At 39.6% G+C, this 18,271-nt stretch overlaps 1 protein-coding gene across 1 annotated transcript; it reads right to left on the bottom strand.

Annotated features, from left to right (window-relative positions):
• Window positions 1-4,972: 4,972 nt before the first annotated feature.
• On the bottom strand, window positions 4,973-11,179 carry IGFBP1 (insulin like growth factor binding protein 1). The gene is made up of 4 exons (XM_027451291.3): window positions 10,537-11,179; window positions 8,748-8,926; window positions 6,877-7,005; window positions 4,973-5,883 (listed from the first exon to the last, which is right to left on the bottom strand). Exons 1-4 carry the CDS (start codon window positions 10,913-10,915, stop codon window positions 5,752-5,754), a joined length of 819 nt encoding a protein of 272 aa, XP_027307092.1. The 5' UTR covers window positions 10,916-11,179; the 3' UTR covers window positions 4,973-5,751.
• Window positions 11,180-18,271: the final 7,092 nt, after the last annotated feature.

Raw genomic sequence — 18,271 nt, 5'->3', positions numbered from 1 at the left:
TGTGGTCAGTATCAGTAACATCTTCATCTGTGAGTATGCAGAATTCATTCTGTTTAAGGATTTTAGAATTTTTGTTTTGGTAGGTTAGTGTCTGCAGTTCTAACACATGAGATCGTTTGAATTGCACAATACATCAGTTGAGAAAATACTACATCTTCCTCTGCTAAAAAGAAAATTTCCCAGCTAAATGGTAAGTAGCACAGGTTTCTTGTTCACCAGAAGCTCATTTTATTTTTTTTTTCTGTATTTTATGTTGTATTATTTCTTCCAGTTTAGCTTTTGCAGCTGTAGAAACATAAACCTTTGCTTTTGTTTTTGCCCTATATATTCAAAAATGTAAATGACTTCAAGGTTGAAAGTTACAGCTGGGGAAAAAAAGAAAAAAAAAATCAGAGACCAGGTATTAGGAGAGGCAAAGGATAATGTTGCAAATCTCAGTTTATCCTTGCAGAATGCTTGTCCTTCTGTAGTATGTATCCTGGCTTTCCACTTCTGCTGACATATCCAAATTCCTTGAGAGCCTTTCTCTGTCATAGCTAATTTCACCCCACTGCTTTCTCCATGAGTGGTGATGGAAAAAAATAAAGGCAGCAAAGTTATTGCTACAGAGAGCAGCTGAGATTTCCACTAGAAAAATCTGTCAAACTGAAAAAAATGTCATTGAGGACTGCTTCCCACAGCCATGTGCAGTAAGAGCTTCCAAAAGTGGGGCAGTGAAGAAGTTTGGTTACAAGTACCAGGCTGAGGGTACATTTCTCTCACTTCCTGCAATTGGAGAACAGAGGTTATTTTTGCCTGCTTAGGCCACCCAGAGAATATTCAAGGTGAAGGCATGTTTCCTATGTCTGCTACATATCACATAACTTGCACCCAGTAAAAAAGACCTAACTGACTGAGCTTGAAAGTTGATTATCACTTTATCACAGGGGTGCCACATGCAACCTTCAGCCCTCAGATCTTGCCATATATTTCCTCAGCTGCACCAGTGGCATGCTTCTTTCTCTGGTCCCTTGCTGGATCCAAATGGTGACAGCTCAGCTGCTGAAGCAGCAATAAACAGAAGATGCAGACCATGAGAAAATATAGAAGAAGACTATGATATAGCTTGCATTTGCTCCAGGACTCCAAAGACATCCCTCACAAAGATACTTTCCCAAGCAACCTCAACAGCTATATATCATCAAACTACAAAGCACCATCGGTGACAGAAAAAGAAATAATCACACATCATCACCAGCATAATTATGCAATTAAAATCTCAGTGTAGGCACAAATGGACTGTTCTTTGTTAGCTTAACAGCAGTTGGAGGAGATTCTGTGCAGGAGGTTCTATGTTGGGCATCTGCAGCAGGGCGCTCTGCCAGAATAGCTGTGTCTGCTGGCCAGGCACCCTCCCTACAGGGAAGCATGGTTCATAAAAAAGCAGCAAGGAGCCAGGCATGTGCACAGCCTTGCCTTCTGCTGAGTGCCCTCACTTCTGCTGAGATACCCCTACTGCCACTCAGAGGTGATAATCTACCACTGAGTCTCAAATGGAGAGCAGAAAGTTTTGCAAAATGAAACACACAAGATCTGGAATGGGCTAAATTTAGATTTGTTCATTTGACCCTATTTCTACATTCATGAACAAGCTTGTTCCTGCATCAGTCCTGCAGTATGTTGCTCCTTTCCCTGGGCCCTTGCAGTAGCATACTTGCAGGTAGATTTTGCACCCTGGTGCAGGTCAAGGGAAGAGGAAAGGAAAGAAAATAAAATAAAGCGATTGTTGACAGACCTATCATCAGAGCTGTTTTCATTAATCAGAAAGCAAGTGCTGGTATCTCTGGACTCCTGCTGTAATTTCTGGTAATACAATACTAACTAGCTGCATTCCTGTAAGACCCACCCCTTCTTTGTCCCACTACCTCTTTACTTAGATGTGACTTGATAATATGTGGTGACACATCAGTAAGAGAATTCCTCTATTTTCCTCCACCATGCTACTGTGCTATTCACTCTATACCATCTACACAAATCTTCAAGAAGGCAAATGTGCCAAACACAATTAAGTGCTGGATAAGGTTCATAAACCACACTTTCCTGTGCATTCTGAGTCCCTGTCTGATTTTCAGTGCAACATCCAAGAAGTGTATAAATATAAAATGTTAGTAAATAAAAAGCCCGGGACCTGTCTTTCTCCCCACCACCCCATCCCACTGCTAACCAACACAGATGTGTCTCCACTGCACCCCAAAATGGTGAGCAGAACAGACTCAGTATGAGCAGAGCCCAAAACCAAATAGGTTGTCTTCAAAAAAGAGAGTAGAAAATAAAGTGCAGAGAGCACTGACCTCATTTCTTTGCTATGAGCATTTTCCAGTTGGCAGTAGGCCAGGGGCAGGAGGAGGCATGGCTGGAACAAACCCTGCTGCAACAAACCTGGCAGGGTTTTGGCAGCAGAAAGCACAAACTACGTAGTGTTCTCAGATAACATGAACCAAACACACAGATGCTTACCTTATACCTTCCCACCAGTTAATTTATTTCAGGTTGGGTAGGAGTAGTGCAAGAAGGTGTGAAGGCAGGGAGCTGAAATTACAAAGAGTATTATATTCCCTTTGCAAATCCAGGTACACTCCAGGTGACCTGAACTACTCAGAACATCCTGCAGCACCTTCCCTGTTTCCCCACATAGTCCTACCAGGCTGAGCTTGCTAGCACAAGTGTGACTGGGCGCATGCTGGAGGCAGGATGACACATGCCAAAACACAAACAGAAAAAAAAAAAAAAAAAAAAAAAAGTAATGATAAATAAATAAACAAATAATAATTAAAAAAAAAAAAAAAAAAGAGAATTTACAGACTTTTGATTTTTTTTTTTTTTCATCCTATTACTGAAGCTGATCATAAAAATTGAGACAAATCACAATGCATGGCACCTATGGTCTAAATGTAGGCCAAGCTCCTGGCAGCACTCTGACAGGGGAGATGTAATTTACCTTCTTTGCCTCCTTGCATTAGTCCTAATCCCAGTATACTGAAGAGTCTGGCCCAAGTCAGACAGCCCAGCCTAGAGAAGCTCAACAGAAATCTGTCCTGGTGAGTCCTGGCAAGATGTCACACAAGGCCAGATTGCAGATAAGGAGACACCCATTCCCTGTTGCTTTCAGTGTGATAAAAGGAACTAAACTCCCCTAAGAAACTGGTCTGTCATGCCTGAATGCTGTACAAGGCAGCTTTCACTTCTGGTGCTTAACTGGAAAGGAAACAGTTTCCTAAAACCTTTCCCTGTTAAAAACTCTAATTTCTTGCAGCTAGGATGTGAACCTGCCACCCTGCAAACATTAGAAGTAGCTGTCCACTGGATTGCTATACTATAAATATACAAATATATGCAAATATATTAGTGTACTATTAATATTTATTAATACGATAAACATTTCCTCTATATATTAAAATCCCAACATAAAGAACCAATTTCTGCTGTTTAGAGATCAACACTACACAAAGTTGATGGGGTGAGAACAGAATAGGGTCAGAGTGCTCTTGTGTGCTACAGCTGTGAGTATACAATTTTCCCTCCTTTCCTCACCATTTTCCCCTAGCAAAGCCATATGACCATTGTTCATTGCTGTGGGTGTGCTTTGTGGAAGGATTCTCAGGTTTTGCTTAAATTCGTTGATTCTTCATTATTTTCATACAGTGATTGCCAAACATTTTGACGTAGTGAATATAGTTTTACAATGAAGTTTAGCAGGGTACCACTGTAGTTCATTATAGGGAGGTTACATTTGTAATTATTTATAATGTCAATGCCATCAACAGCTTTTGCAATGTTTTCCTGGGAAGATCTCAACACATTCTACAATGCAATGCAGTAGCATATCCATACTTTCAAATCTGGGGCAGTTTAAAGAGTATTTACTAGACCCCAATAGTATCAACACTGACATATAAATACTGCCAACACATTCAATAACTACAGTGTGGTGCCACTGAAATGTAATACTCAGAGAAGAGATTTCCATGCTTTAGCTTCACTGTTTCTGCAAGCAACGTCCCTCTCTCATTTTAAAACCAAAGCTCATGCCAAGAAACTGCTGGAGTTTTGTTTTTTTTTCTTTTTTCTTTTTTTTTTTTTTTTCCTAAGTTTCCTCCCAGTCAAGCTTTTAAAAATGCCCCTCTGGTCCTTTTCTCAGGCAGAGTTGGTGCAGCCATTTTCCACCTTTGGGGCATGCTAATTCCCACACCAGTTTCTTCATGGAAAACAAAACAAAACAAAACAAACAACAACAACAACAACAAAACAACAAAACACAACAACATTTTGAAGCAGGCAAGGCAGTCGCTTGCTTCCCTCTCTTTCCCTGCAGACACTAAATAAACAGAAGAAAAAATTGGGAGAGGGAGAGGGACTGCATCCTAAGCACAAGGGACCCTCTTCTCTGCTTTCAGCAAAAAAAAAGTAAGGTTGGGCTTTTTCTCAGCCACCCTTTTATAACCTCTGACTTTCCATGCAAGAAATTGTTCTTTCCAATCTCTCTGTTATCTTTTAAACACACTAATATTACCGTGTTGGGCTTTCAAGTTGAAAAAGTCATACAGCTTTCCTATCCAGCAAACCTTTTAATAAATTTGCTTAGGGGCTGCTGCTTTGCCCAAAACAAAGGCTTGCAAAGCACAGCCAGGATTGGAAAGGACAGAAGAAAGGGAATGGGGAGAGGAAGAGCAAAAGAAGAAAACGTATTGAGGAAAGATGGAGCTGGGAGCTCAGGAGGCAGATTTAGAAGGGCTGTGTTTCCCTATACTCTCCCACCCCCTGCCTGCTGTCCATTGTTCCCTGTCCGCTCTCTCCAGGGAGTTGGTACTTAAGAGCTCCTTACGCCAGAGGTTGGACTCAATGATCTTGAGGTCTCTTCCAACCTAGACAAATCTGTGATTCTGTGATTAAGTGTGCTGTGCGCAGAAACACGCAGAACAAAAGAGACTGGGACTGTGTAGACGAAATTATTTAATAGCTTATTTTAAATAACATGACGATGTCAACATGTGAACAATTTACACCTGTGGCACAGAATATCCTGTTGTTCTGCTATATGTCCTGTGCATACGTGTGGAAAAAGAAACAAATACTGTCCCATCGTGAGCTTCAGTATATAATCAAGGTTTAGACTTTCTTTTTTAAGAAACAGTTTGACATTGAAACAGAGCAATGATATATAAACAAAACAAGTTTTAAATAAGTTCCTAACCATGTTCTCTACTGAAAGCTATTTTTTAAAAATCACTTTTACATCTATAAATATATAGTACAAAAATGCAAGTTTACAAGCCATTTTTCCCAAAAAGATTTATGCCACTTGAAGTTTTAAGTAGCAACATTTCTCCAACATGACACATGCATTTAAGAGCAATAATATTAAGTATTTACACATAAAGTTATGAAGTGTTTGGGAATATAAATTAGTAACAAGACACTGACAAAAATACACTCACTATAAAATAAATAATTCAACGGCTTTACATATGAGGGTATCTATAATATTATACAAACATAATATACAAGACTGTAGGACTTGATCTTGCAGTTGCTCATATCTGTCACTTGAGCATCAGAGTAATGCCAGCACAGTAAAAAAGCTGCTTTATGTGGCTACCTGTATGCTGAAAGTCAGGTGCCCATAATTAGCTTACTGGAATGGATCCTGACTGAAACGGTTCCTGATGAGAACAAGCTCCACAGAAAACCTGGTGTGAATGAACATGTGTAGTTTTATTCTTGTGAGCTGAGATATTGTTGGCATTCAGGGTCTCCTTTCACTTCTGGAGATCCAGGAATTTTTCTTCCAGTTTTTGGATAGACACACCAGCACCCAGCAGACTCTCCATCTAGTGAAGTCTCACACTAGGATTATTAGGAAAAAAAAAAGAATAAGTAATTGAGAAAACTCACTATGGGATGCTACAAGTAGAGCTGTAGAACTAGGACTGGAAACTCAGGAAATGCCACACATGGACTCGTTCTGAATGTAGTAATCCTTGCTCTGACATAGCCCCTAACCAGAATTGGTTGGGGAGCTTTGATCCAAGCTCAGCTACCATAAGAGCAACAACAAATGTAAAACAGTTTGCCCAATTCTTGATAAACAATAGTATAAAACAGCCATATCTTCAGTAAGAAACTGAAGGAAAGCAGAATATACAAGCTAGAGAGATGAAAGCAATGGCTTGATGGCCTGACGCTTCATGCACAGAAGGAAATAGGATTCTTTCTTGGGATAGGGGGGAGTTAGATTTCTGTTCATGCCTGGTTAGATCCCAGGTCACAGTGAGTCACATGTTCATGCCATGCTCTAAAACAAGGAGTCTCAGTGACACAGATTTATGCAGACCTACTAAATTTGTGTGCATGACCTGTGGTTATTTTTTGTACTTTTAGAAGGCTAATGTTGCTCCAGAGAGTTTTGTCACTGCAAATGTATTTTACTGTGAGAGCTGAGAACCTCCTATTTCCATAGTGATTTTTACATATACAATGAACAATGCAGGCAATGTGGTGGATATTATGCATTAACATTGACAGTGAATATGCTAACAAATTAGTTACATGAAGCTTGACTTGGCCTGGGAACAGACAGAGTTAAAAGATCTTAGAGAAGGCTTTGCATACACCTGTTCTGTGAATGGAGAAGACTCCTGCCTCCATTTTTATCAGCCCAGAGCATGCGGCTCACTTTTAAGAGAAAGACAAACCATCTGTTCCTACTACAAAGTATCCCTGTTTTCACGACATTTTCCAGCAGCTGCAAACTTGTGAGCTGGAGAGCAGAGGGCTATGAAAGGGCTATGTCAGACTACACGCAGCACTGCTGTGAGCAGACAGGAAAAAAGCACGTACCTGTTTACTGTGGTAAAATCCATTCTTGTTGCAGTTGGGCAAATAGAATTTGTAAATGTCCCCTTCTCTTCTCTGCTGAGCCTTTGCCAATTTATACAGGGCTCTGTAGAGCTCCTTCTGACAAGGTCCCTGCAGGAATATCATTCAAAAATTGTCAGTACTGAAATCACAAAGAATCCAACCAAAAAAAAAAATTGTGATCGGTATAGAAGTAGAAAAAAATTTAAAATAATTATTAGTCATACAGTCTGCACTAGGCTGCTTTGCATGTAGTTTCTACATGTTTCAATAGGAGCACAGCCAGAAAACCCTGATGTTCCATTTAGGCCTTTGTTTTTATTCTTTGAAGTATTTTCTGTCCTCAGAAACATGAGGATTTAAGTCCTTAAATTGCCACACAAGGAAATTTAACCTGTACTGAGTAAACACATTACTGCTCAGAGGGTACAATATCTCCTATTATGGGGAGGTGCATGTCAGGAGGCTGGTGTACGTGAGGCTGGCCACGTTTTCTGGGTTGCCATGGTCTGGGTTGTTCTGTTGATGTATGGAGAATAGGTGCAAGACATATATAGACAGTACAAGAGCAAACATCTGAACGTTTGTTATCTTTTGTACAGGACATGGCCGTCACCAAAGCAGAGTGTAGAGCACTTGCTGTGGCTCCAAGACCCAGACTCAAAGTACCAGGAACTGGGAGTGAAAAACTGTTTGCCTGTCTCTCTTTTCCAGCTTTTTGAAGTCACAACTACTACTTCATTAATAGTGCCTAATATGTTAAAAGGAATGAAAGGGGAGGAGAAGTGACTGAACAAATATTTTTATTGGGAGCGAAAATAATCTCTTCTTCACATAAGCAGTACTATTCAAGTCAACGGGTTTATCTGTAGTTCTAGGTCAGAAAAGCAGAAGCCTAAAAATCAGAATTGGATCTAACAGCACTTAAGCATAGTCCAAACTAAATCAGTGCTTAAATTCTGCTCTGGGTGTGAAGTGAGGCTTCCCACATTTCTGGGATGGGAAGTGGGGGCTATGTATTTGTTGTTGTTTGGCTGGTGTTTTTTTGTTTTGTTTTGTTTTGTTTTTTTGGGGGGGAGGGTAGCTGAGGGGTGCGTGAGGGCTAGAGAGAGAGAGCATTATGAAAGTGGGCTTTCCGTTGTGCACAATCCTAATTCAACTTCATGCCGCCGGGGCGCGGGTTTACACCGGCTGCCTGAGACTACTCTAACTGTGGTTCTTTGGTGCCCTCAAGTGGCACCAGAACCTACTTGCTCACATCCCACATGCCCACCAACCACTGCAATTTTGCAGTGCTGAAGGTAAAAGTGAAGTTTAATTGCTGAGCTTTCTGTCTTTTTATGTGCACCTACTTGCTAGTGTTTCCTTGTGAAATTAATAAATGTTTTGGTTTGCACTGATGTCTTATCAATGTTTCTATGTAAGTATTCCCTTTTTACTTCACTGGACTTCACTGGACCAGGCACAAATATATTATATATTTTTAAATTAAAACAAGAAAGAATTCTAAGATTGTAATATGGGTTTCTGGAAATTAAGGAACTATGTAATAATCTGATATTAATTGCAGAGCAAGATTTAGCCTCTACAAGGACTCTGTATAGGACAGATCTGATGCACACCTGTTTTTATAGCTCCTGCCATTTTGCCTGTTCCTCAGGCATCTGACAAAGGCATTCCAAAAGAAGTCTGTCCACTAGCTATCCAAAATGCCAACATTTTGATGTTGATGTTGGAGTTTCATGCACATTTTCAATTTGTATTCAGAATCAGTAACTTCTACTGAAGTGGTCTATAAAAAGCTTGCAAATGAAAACAAAAACAACAAAAACAACAACAACAACAAACCCTACCTGCTCTTTCCACTTCTTTAGTTCAGATATTCTCTTTGCTTTCATGTTTTCATATGCAGTGATGGCATTCCAGGGGATGGATTTGTCCTGGCCTATGGGAAACATCATCTGATAGTTCAGCATCTGATCCTGTGTCATTTCAGTGCTTTCTAAAGGTATATCCTCAGGTTCAATAGAGTCTGGAAATGAATGATATTTAAGTGAGATAAGGAAAAAGAAGGAGAATCAAAACCACCAACTAAAACATATAATGTCTAAGACAGATCCACTTCACTAGCTCTTGAAAGAAGCTAGTGTTTAATTTACATTAAACATTTTGTTGTAAATTCATATAAGGACACATGAGCTGTTCTATAAAAAGCTGGTTATTTTATAAATACTTGGAATCACACTAATACAAAAGATTAAGCTCCAGCTAGTCTGTTAGAAATTTAAAAAAATTATTGACCACAGTGGGTTGTAGTCACTTTGTTAAGCGAGTAAAGACTGCAGTGAAACTTGTAATGGATTTAGACTTTTAACAGCATGATGTGTTTCAGTTCTTATTTAGGAGATGAATTAGTCCAGACCTGATCCATAACATCTTGTACTTTGTTCTGTGGCTTGCCTCACAGAGGGCTAGAAATTCACAAGATATGGCAGAAGCTCATGGTGGCCTGCAGTGGAACAAATAGCTAGGGAGTGGAAGAAGCTGTTTGGATCTCCCTGAGCATGACCCACGTGCCCATGCCTAACTTAGTGTGTGAACTCTTCCACTAGAAGCAAAAGTTCCTTCTCTTAGCAGAAACTCATCATGGGATAAAAGTTTTACATGTGTAAATAACTTGCTGGGTCAAGGCTGTAAATAATTATCCAAAGGAAAAAAAAAAAAAAAAAAAAAAAAAAAAAAAAAAGGAAGAGAAAGATTGAGGAGGGAATGGAAAAAAAGAATAAAAACAAAGAGTGAATAAAAACAAATATAATAGCTTTTTAACTGATGGAGGTTTAAAAACTCAGTTTAGTCACTGTTCTCTCCACTCCCCACCTCCTCAAGTACAAGAGAAATTCAATTTACTACCACCAGTGACCATTGTTATTTTGAGTCAACCATGATTATTTCTGTAATGCCTACTGAGTTACCTTCATCACCACTGCATGAACATAGCAGCAATGATGGTGAGAATGTTAATAAACAGTAAAAATAATAATAAACACTGAAAAATAATAATAAACACTGAAAAAGTTTTGGGTCATTATCGTTTGGCATAAGATGCTTGATACAGCTTTTTGCTCAAAGAAATTTGGTTAGCAATGCACTATTTAATATACTTTTCATTCTGAAAACGAACCCAAATGCAATGCCTGCTTAGGTCTTTTTATTCTCTCTCAAGACTTTTGGAGCTGGCCATCAACAATGTCTAGAAAACTTTTGTTGCACTCTAGTTGCTATTTACTATTAAAGCAGAACAGTCTCTAGAGTCCCAGAAACCTCACACTGATTAGCCTGCATCGTCCCATTGAAACACTTCATCTTCTTGCCTGTGGCATAAAAGCCTGCTTTGCCTGCCTCGCACTGATCTGAGCATATTCTCCTTGAAAACGCTGCCTGCCTTTCCTGTTTCTCTAGCAAGTGTCTAACTTTGTCCACTTTTTTTTTTTTTTTTTTTTTTTTTTTTTTTTTTTTTCTTCCCCCAGGCTTGTGACTTCCAGCACCTGCAGCCTTTCCCCCTGAGCACAAAGCACATCCCTCCTGGAAGGACCTCGTTCCCCCGGCCGGCCGGGGAGGAGCGGGGCCGCGACCGCGCCGTACCTGTCAGCTCTGCCGCGCGCATCCCTCCGGCCTCGCTGGCGGGCAGGCACGTCCCGTGCCCCTGGATGAGGGCGGAGAGGGGCCGGGGCTCTCCCGCAGGGACGTGACAGCGGAGCCCTTGGCGGCAGCGGGCCGTGTACACCCCGCACGGCTGGCCCGGCCCGAGGGCGCAGGTCTGGCAGCAGCCGCAGCCGGGCTGCCGAGCAGCCTCCGGGCAGCCGGGCGCGACGGGCGGGCAGAGGGCGAGCTTCTCCTGGGTGCACGGGGCGCAGTGCACGGGCTGCAGGGCCACTCCGGCGGCGAGGCGAGGGCCCAGGAGCGCCGGCAGCAGCAGGGACGGCAGCCAGCAGCGGTGCAGCAGAGCCCGCAGGCTGCTCATGTCGCTGCTGAGGAGGGACGGCAGAGAGGGCAGCTCGGCGGACTGGGGAGCAGCAGGCAGTTTACATACATTCAGCTCGGCCGAGCCATTTATACAATGCTTTGCCTGGCTATTAATCTTTAACCCCGAGTTAACTATTATCTGAACAAGAGAGCCAGAGAAACATAATTTCACTGGCGGTTCAAATCCCTGACCACTCTTCCCCTCCCCTTTCACTTTCCCCCTTTATCTTTTTTTCTTTCCTCCAGACATTCAGGAATGCTTTTATTCCCTCACCCCACCTCTGCCCTAGCATAGTTAACAGGAAAAAATGCGGTGGGGGTGGAGGGGAAACGGGCAGAGGGGAATGGATGAGTGGGGGGTATCCCCTCCCCTTTTGCCTGTCACAAATGTCTCTTGTTCTTGACATTTGATAACAATGTAAATGTTTAAAAAAGAGGAGGGGGAGAGAGGGGAGGAGGGAAATCCCATTGAAACTGAAGCAGCTGACTTCATATTTCCACAGCAACAAATGCAACAAACCCTTGTTGAATTTTCATCATGTGCCTGCAGGTTAGGAGGACACTGACATACCAAAGAGGGGGCCCCAAGGGTAATAAAGCCATTGGGATCCTGTAACCACTGTACACATGGACACGGGAGTCCTTGCATTAACCTGCCAGAGGGGCTGCACAGCTGAAACTAAAGGGGTCTTCTGCCTCTGCTGCTGCTGGGACGAGGAGTATCAGTCCTCAGAACATGCACTTGGGGTAAAATAATGTTGGTCAAACAAACCAGAGAGAAATGAAATAATTCTGCTTTTCTCTCTGTCCTGTTACCCTCTTCATCCACTCATATTTCACTTTTTCTTTTTTTCTTTTTTTTTCTTTTTTTCTCCTTTGCATGCAGTGGTTGTCACTATAATAAAAGCAAAAGCATTCAAACTTCACTGTGCTGAGCAGATAATTTTATCCTGGTATTTGCAGTATGTACTGAGCTTGAAATAGCAAATTCCACTGTCAAGTAATCTAAAGTAACATGATTTTTGTTTATTTGTTTTTGTTTTGTTTTTCATTTAGTTCTTAGTTCTCTGCTGCAAATGTGTCATTCACGTGAAAGAAACTGAAGCAGAACTGCGGAGCATTCTTTAATATTTTATTTTTCACTTCTGTTTCTCTGGTACTGATGCCAAAGATTTTTATTTATAATGTAGTTTTTATTGCCTTTTTAACTCCTTGTATTCTTAAGTCAGATCTTGAAGTATTCTTATTAGTTATAGATTTTTACTACTTGAAGAGATTTTTTTCACCTTACTACTTCATCTAACAGTTTTATTTTTCCAATTTTCAGCCATTTAATGGAATGTAAAAAAAAAAAAAAAAAAATCATCTTCAAAAGTTCAGGATATTCAGCTGAATATGCAAAAGGTAGCAGCCCTTCAAACTCACTTTCATTTTTAAGGATACTGAACAATTTTTTTTTAAAAGATAATTCTGTAGAATTCATATGTCTATGACTGGGAGAAGATTCTGGCTGAAAAACTGTGGTATGACAATTTCTGCACAAAAATACAGCAATTAGACTTTTCAAGCTGTAATGTTTATTTTCCCCTTTCATTTATATTTTCTTCATGTTCATCTGCCTTGGGAAATGATGATCCACCTTTCACTCAATGTGAAGTGAAGAATATGTAAAAGTATACCTTCTTCCCTCCTTTCCTCTTTTCTGTAAAAGAAAACAATGCAAAACAAAATGTTTTGTGAAGAAACATGAAGAAAAAAATATAAATGATCAAGTAGACCCAACTGTAAAATGACAAAGACCCAAAGATCTCACATGCATTTGTGTATGTGCATGTATATATTCATTCACTTACCTATCTCTAGATAGCTAGAGTCTCTGCTGTCTGAATTGAGTATCATAATTCTACTGACTGCCTATCATAAGCTTCTTGCCTAAGAAAGGACTGTAGTCCAGAGTGACTGCTATGGTCTTGACTGCAGTTTTTCTTCCTTTGCTTTAAAAAAGGGAACATGAACTGAGAAGAAATTGCTTTTAATAATACATTTGAAACACATCTGTAAAAAGTTTTTTAACTCATCACCATCATTTTTAACATGACTGGATAAAGAGAAACTTAGTGCAAGACTGGAGTCCTTATCTGATGTGCAGGCCTATGTCACAAAACTTCCATTAGTTTGAATGAAAGGTCCTCCAAACCATAATCCTGTTTCCAGGTCTTTGGCATGCTTGTCATTGCTGGGGGGGCAGCTGGCAATATCTGAACTGCCCAGGCAATTCCTAACAACTGGCAGCCTTCTAGAAGACAGATTTTCTCCAACTTACCCTGTAATGATAAACACCCCCCCATGAACCCACTCCAATTACAAGATATTTTAAAATTGTGTTTATTTTGCTTCCTTTATGTATGATTGCAGGTCAACTCTAAATGATGGGTTAACTTTTTTTTTTTTTTTTTTTTTTTTTTTTAATTTGCTGTCCTTTGTACAATCAAAGTGAGGAAACCTCATTTTCATAAAGCAAAATTTGTAAGCAATTGCCTACCTGCACTGAAGATAGACACTTAAGATCTATCCCTTCATCTTTCATTTATAGGTATGTAAAGAATATACTTTAGAACAGGTAATAATAACATAGGACAGTATCAATCAACAAAGCAGTGTATTTGTATAGGTTGTAAGACATCAATGAAATGAAAGTAGTGTATATGTTTATGTAGACTCTGTCTGATATAATACTACAACTCACCTACCAATCTTCATCTCTGACCCTAACATTGCCTTAAAGAACACAAACAGATAAGAGTCAGGAGGTTAAAAACATCCATAATGTAAAGCTATGTTTACTGAAGACTTTTTGTGGTAATCTTTAGATGTTCCAACTGGCGTCCCCTAATTTGAATCACTAATGAAGAGACACTACATGAATCCTAAACAAGGGTTACTTTTCTACAAGACTTTTCCCATTGATTTCTCAAAAATTCTTAACCAATGACCTCATATTTCATGTTATTTTTTTCTTTAAAGCTGCATGAAATGACTCATAAAACTTAGTTTTATATGTTTAAGTACAAGTGATCTTTATCCTCTAATCACCAAAAATTCAACTGGCTTGCCAAATAATTTCCTAATGGGACTGCTTCACTGGTTTAAAATACCCCAAACAAACAATGGAATATCCTTATAATTTTACCTTTGATAAGAAACTGATCCTAAATTGTAAGTTTAATATCTAAAATTACTACGTGTTGTACGTACATACAAGTACACACATATATATATATGGCATCTAGCATATGAAGAGAAACAGCTATAGATACATGAAAAACCCACTTTCTTCTTTCTCATTTGTCCCATCAAAGATACTACATGGCAGCTCTATGGATTATTAGGATTTTATTTATTTTATCCAAGTAATTCATAGTTCTGAAGTTACTGCTGAATAATTTGAGTGTTTATTGATTGAATTTTTCATAATTTTCACTTTGCAACAATGACATATATGTCTTTTGGTATTATTTTTCTATTCTGGTTGGATAAGCACAACTTTTAGATTCTGGATGCAGATAAGGACATGTTACACATTTGTTTTGCACTGATATTCTCTAACTTTTGCAGACTGACTTTTGGCATTTTTTCCCAGCATTTTTTTGAGGGGTTATAAAAATATTTTAGAAATAACTAGGTGATTTTGGTGCAGAAGCTCCAGTGAGAAAAGTGAGGTATGTCTCATGGTAAGTCTAGCTAAGGAAGCCTCTCTGTGTCAAACCATGGGTAATCTAGTTAAAAGGGGGGAGAAGAGGAGGAGTCATTCATTTCTGTGGTGGTGCCTGAGGCATTTGTGCATTGAATAAAACGTCTTTTTTCCAAAGTTGTGTGTCCACAGACCAATTAGATAATTATTTTCAAAAATAGTGATCTCTGCTGGCAAGAAAGGATAAAAAGCAGTCTAACCATGCCATAGGCCAGCTGCTCCATGCAATGATGGTACAAGCGAGAGTTTGTCCTGCCAGAGAAATAATCCAGACATGAGGTAAAGCTAAAGGAACTCCAGAGAGCATGAATTCCTGTGTGGAGAGTTAATATAAAAAAGCTGTGGATTCACCTCATTTACTATTGTCAGCATTACTAAACCCAGGTAGGGATATTCCCTGGGGCAACCCATGGAAATGAAGGTTCTCCAGTGCCTACCAGGTTGGGCTGTAGCTTAGTAGGGACTTTGAAAAATTTTACTGATCCCTTTAGTGTTTCCTTCAGGAACATAAACTAGCATCAGCTGTTTAAATCTCTGTATGTTTCTGGCCACTGTCTCTCAGCCACGGACCTGAGAAGAGAAAAAAGCACTATCAAAGAAGTAATGTGTCCTTTACCATGGTTCCTGAGTGCTATAGGCACTTAAGACATGAGTCTCCAGACTTCACCACTGCTGGGTTAACTTCCGAAGTGTTTGCTATCTTATGCTGATAAAAGAAAAGGTAAATTCTCCAAAGATTTTCTTTAAGAGCAATGTAATTGGATCTTTCAGATACATGTTTGAGCATCTCATTTAAAGGGCAATTTGAGACAGTCATAGAGAGCTACAGCTTCCTTTAATGCCTGGGTCCATCACATAGGCGAAATGCCATAATCTACATGAATCCACCTTTTCTCCCCAAATTAATACTTGTCTTTCCAGGAACAAAGCTTTCCATATGAAGTAGAGAGGGAACTAGGCAGCATTGGCAAAAACAAAGTGAGATCCAGACCCAGATGGAGAAAAGTGGCTGTGGAAAAACAGCCAATAATAATTAATTTATACTGGTTTATACATAATCAGTTACAGTGCTGGATGTCCCTTTTCACACTAAAGATGCTGTGTTTTTAAAGAATTATACTGCTAACCCAAAATTCAGTGCCATGGGTGCCACTGAAGTTTAGGATAGGTTCAAATTCCTGATCTTTTCTTCTGATGTGCAGGAGGCTTTTCTCCTCCATGACAATCTTTGCCTGTTAGTGGTAGAAACTAAAGGTACTGTTCTTTCCTCTTTTTATCTTTTCTATAATGTTAATAAAAGTAGAACTAAATCACAAGACCCAGACCACAGGAAGCCAAGAGGTCCATTTTTCCGGGTATCCTGTGAAGTGGAAAACCAAAACTTAGGTACAAACATGCCTGAACTATGCCTACTACAGGAGGAGGGGCTAAGCTGCAGACTGCAGCCTGAAAGTCTCAGCAAGAGCGTAAGAGAGCTGCTCCATACACCAAAATGATAATCTGTTAAAACAGGAGATTGTATTTCCCTGAATTATTTACAATTGTCTTCTACATTTAGGCTGTTCACCCCTGCACTGGTTTTTGCAGTAATAAAACAGTTCACTTATCTGCTTTTGTGAAAAAAATCTGTCCCTGCTTTATGTCCTGGGGTATTTCTGATTTTAGCAATATCACTTATTATCAATAGAGTTGCGTGGTGGTTTTACCATGCTAGTCAACTAAACACCACAACTGCTCTCTCACTCCTCCTCCTTAGATGAGGATGGGAAGAAGTAAAGAACAACTCACAGGTTGAGATAAGGATAATTTAATTGAAGGAAAAAAATAATTATTATTATTAAGGAAAGATTATTATTAACTAAACAATTTAACTAAAGGGAAAAATTAAAAGGGAGAGGGGAAAAGGGAGGGGGAAAGGGAAAAAAAAAAGGCTATGTGGAGTGCAGAGAAAGAAATTACTCTCGACTTCCCACAAATGAGTGATGCTTGACCACGTCCTTGAAGCAGGGTAGCTGGTGTTCAGGAGGAGGACCGATGTTTTCACAACGAGAACCCACCCCTCCCCTCTTCTCCCTGTTTCCACCTTTTATTGCTGAGTGTGACATCATATGGTATGGAATATACCTTTGGTTGGTTTAGGTCAGCTGCCCTGGTGATATTTCTTTTCACACTTTTTTGCCCACCCCCTAGGAGGGTTAGAGAGAGTCCTGATGCTGTGCCAGCACTGCTCAGCAGCAGACACAACACTGGTGTGATAACACTGCTGTCTAGAAGTGCAGAGCACAGCACTATATGGGCTGCTGCAGGGAAAGTTAAGATTCCAGCCAGACCCAGTACAAGTCGCTAAGAGTACCAAGAGTACTTTTCAAGCTTCAGAGCTTCTAATTGTTTCCCCAGAGCATGAGGGACAGGACTTCAGGGTTTCAGTCAATTCTAGAGATGTCAAGGCTTGCACAGAGAAATGAAACCAGGAAGCCTGCTACTGGAATTCAGGATTGCCTTAGCTATTCAAACATAATTACTATTGAATTAGTATCTGATAAGAGTGAAATATTTTGATGCTCACTGCAACCTAAACCTATGTGTATTTACAGTTTCTAGTTGTTTCTATGGGCCCCACAGTGAAATTTAGGCAAGTTCATACTGTCCATAGGAAAAAAGATGCCAAAGGTTGTGGCCTTTGCTTGGGACCCCTGAACCTTTCACTGAGGGGACCAAGATTTGCTTTCTGGGGGAAGAGGTAGAACAGGATGAAGACGAAATAACTGTGGAACACAACGTTCTTGTTCAGGAAGGTCACCCTACATGGCACATACTTTTGGGCAAATACACTTCAGCAAGCACTTCAGAGAAAATTGAAGCTGTTAACTTGACTTGTCATTAGAACACTTAAAACTGCATAGGCTCCTTGAAGAGGTGCACATTTTGAAAATAGAGACCTGAAGTAGTTAATACAACCTGTGATTATATCAAAATCACACTGGAGATAAGACTGAATATTACACGAATATTTGTCTGACCTGGTGTACAAATAATCTGTGCCATCAAACACAGAGATCACACAGAGTTACTGGATTAAAAAAAAAAAATCAATAAAATTAATGTATAATGAAACAAAGTAAAAGCCAAGATTAGATTCCCAAGGCACTTTGTTAAAGATGAAAGCAGTGCCTCTCTTTACAAACAGAAACTTGACCACATTTAATAAATATTCAATAAATTTTGCCTTCTGTAGTAAAACCACATAGAAAAGCATAAAATTTCTAGTGACTCACAGCTCATTCATGATGTTTCAGTCATAAAAATTAAGATAGTCACAGAGAGGAATTATTTGATGTCTCAAAAGATTTGTTTTTTGAAATCTGAGTGAGCTGTTGTAGAAATGTCTAACTATGTAATAATAAATTTAAGGTTTTAATTTGAATTTTGGTTTTGCTGTTGTTGTTACGATTAGTGACTGAGAGACTATGCCATGTTTGTTCCCAAAACCAAACAATCCCCCCAACACAACTTCCTTATTAACGTAATTTAATACTTTTTTTTATATAACATTGCTTTTTATCCCCTCAGATTTAATAGCTTTCTTAGTGTTAAAGTTACCTA

Source organism: Anas platyrhynchos, chromosome 2, assembly GCF_047663525.1.
Source record: "Anas platyrhynchos isolate ZD024472 breed Pekin duck chromosome 2, IASCAAS_PekinDuck_T2T, whole genome shotgun sequence".
NCBI classification, from domain to species: domain Eukaryota; kingdom Metazoa; phylum Chordata; class Aves; order Anseriformes; family Anatidae; genus Anas; species Anas platyrhynchos.
This window is presented reverse-complemented; position numbering and strand designations above follow the sequence as displayed.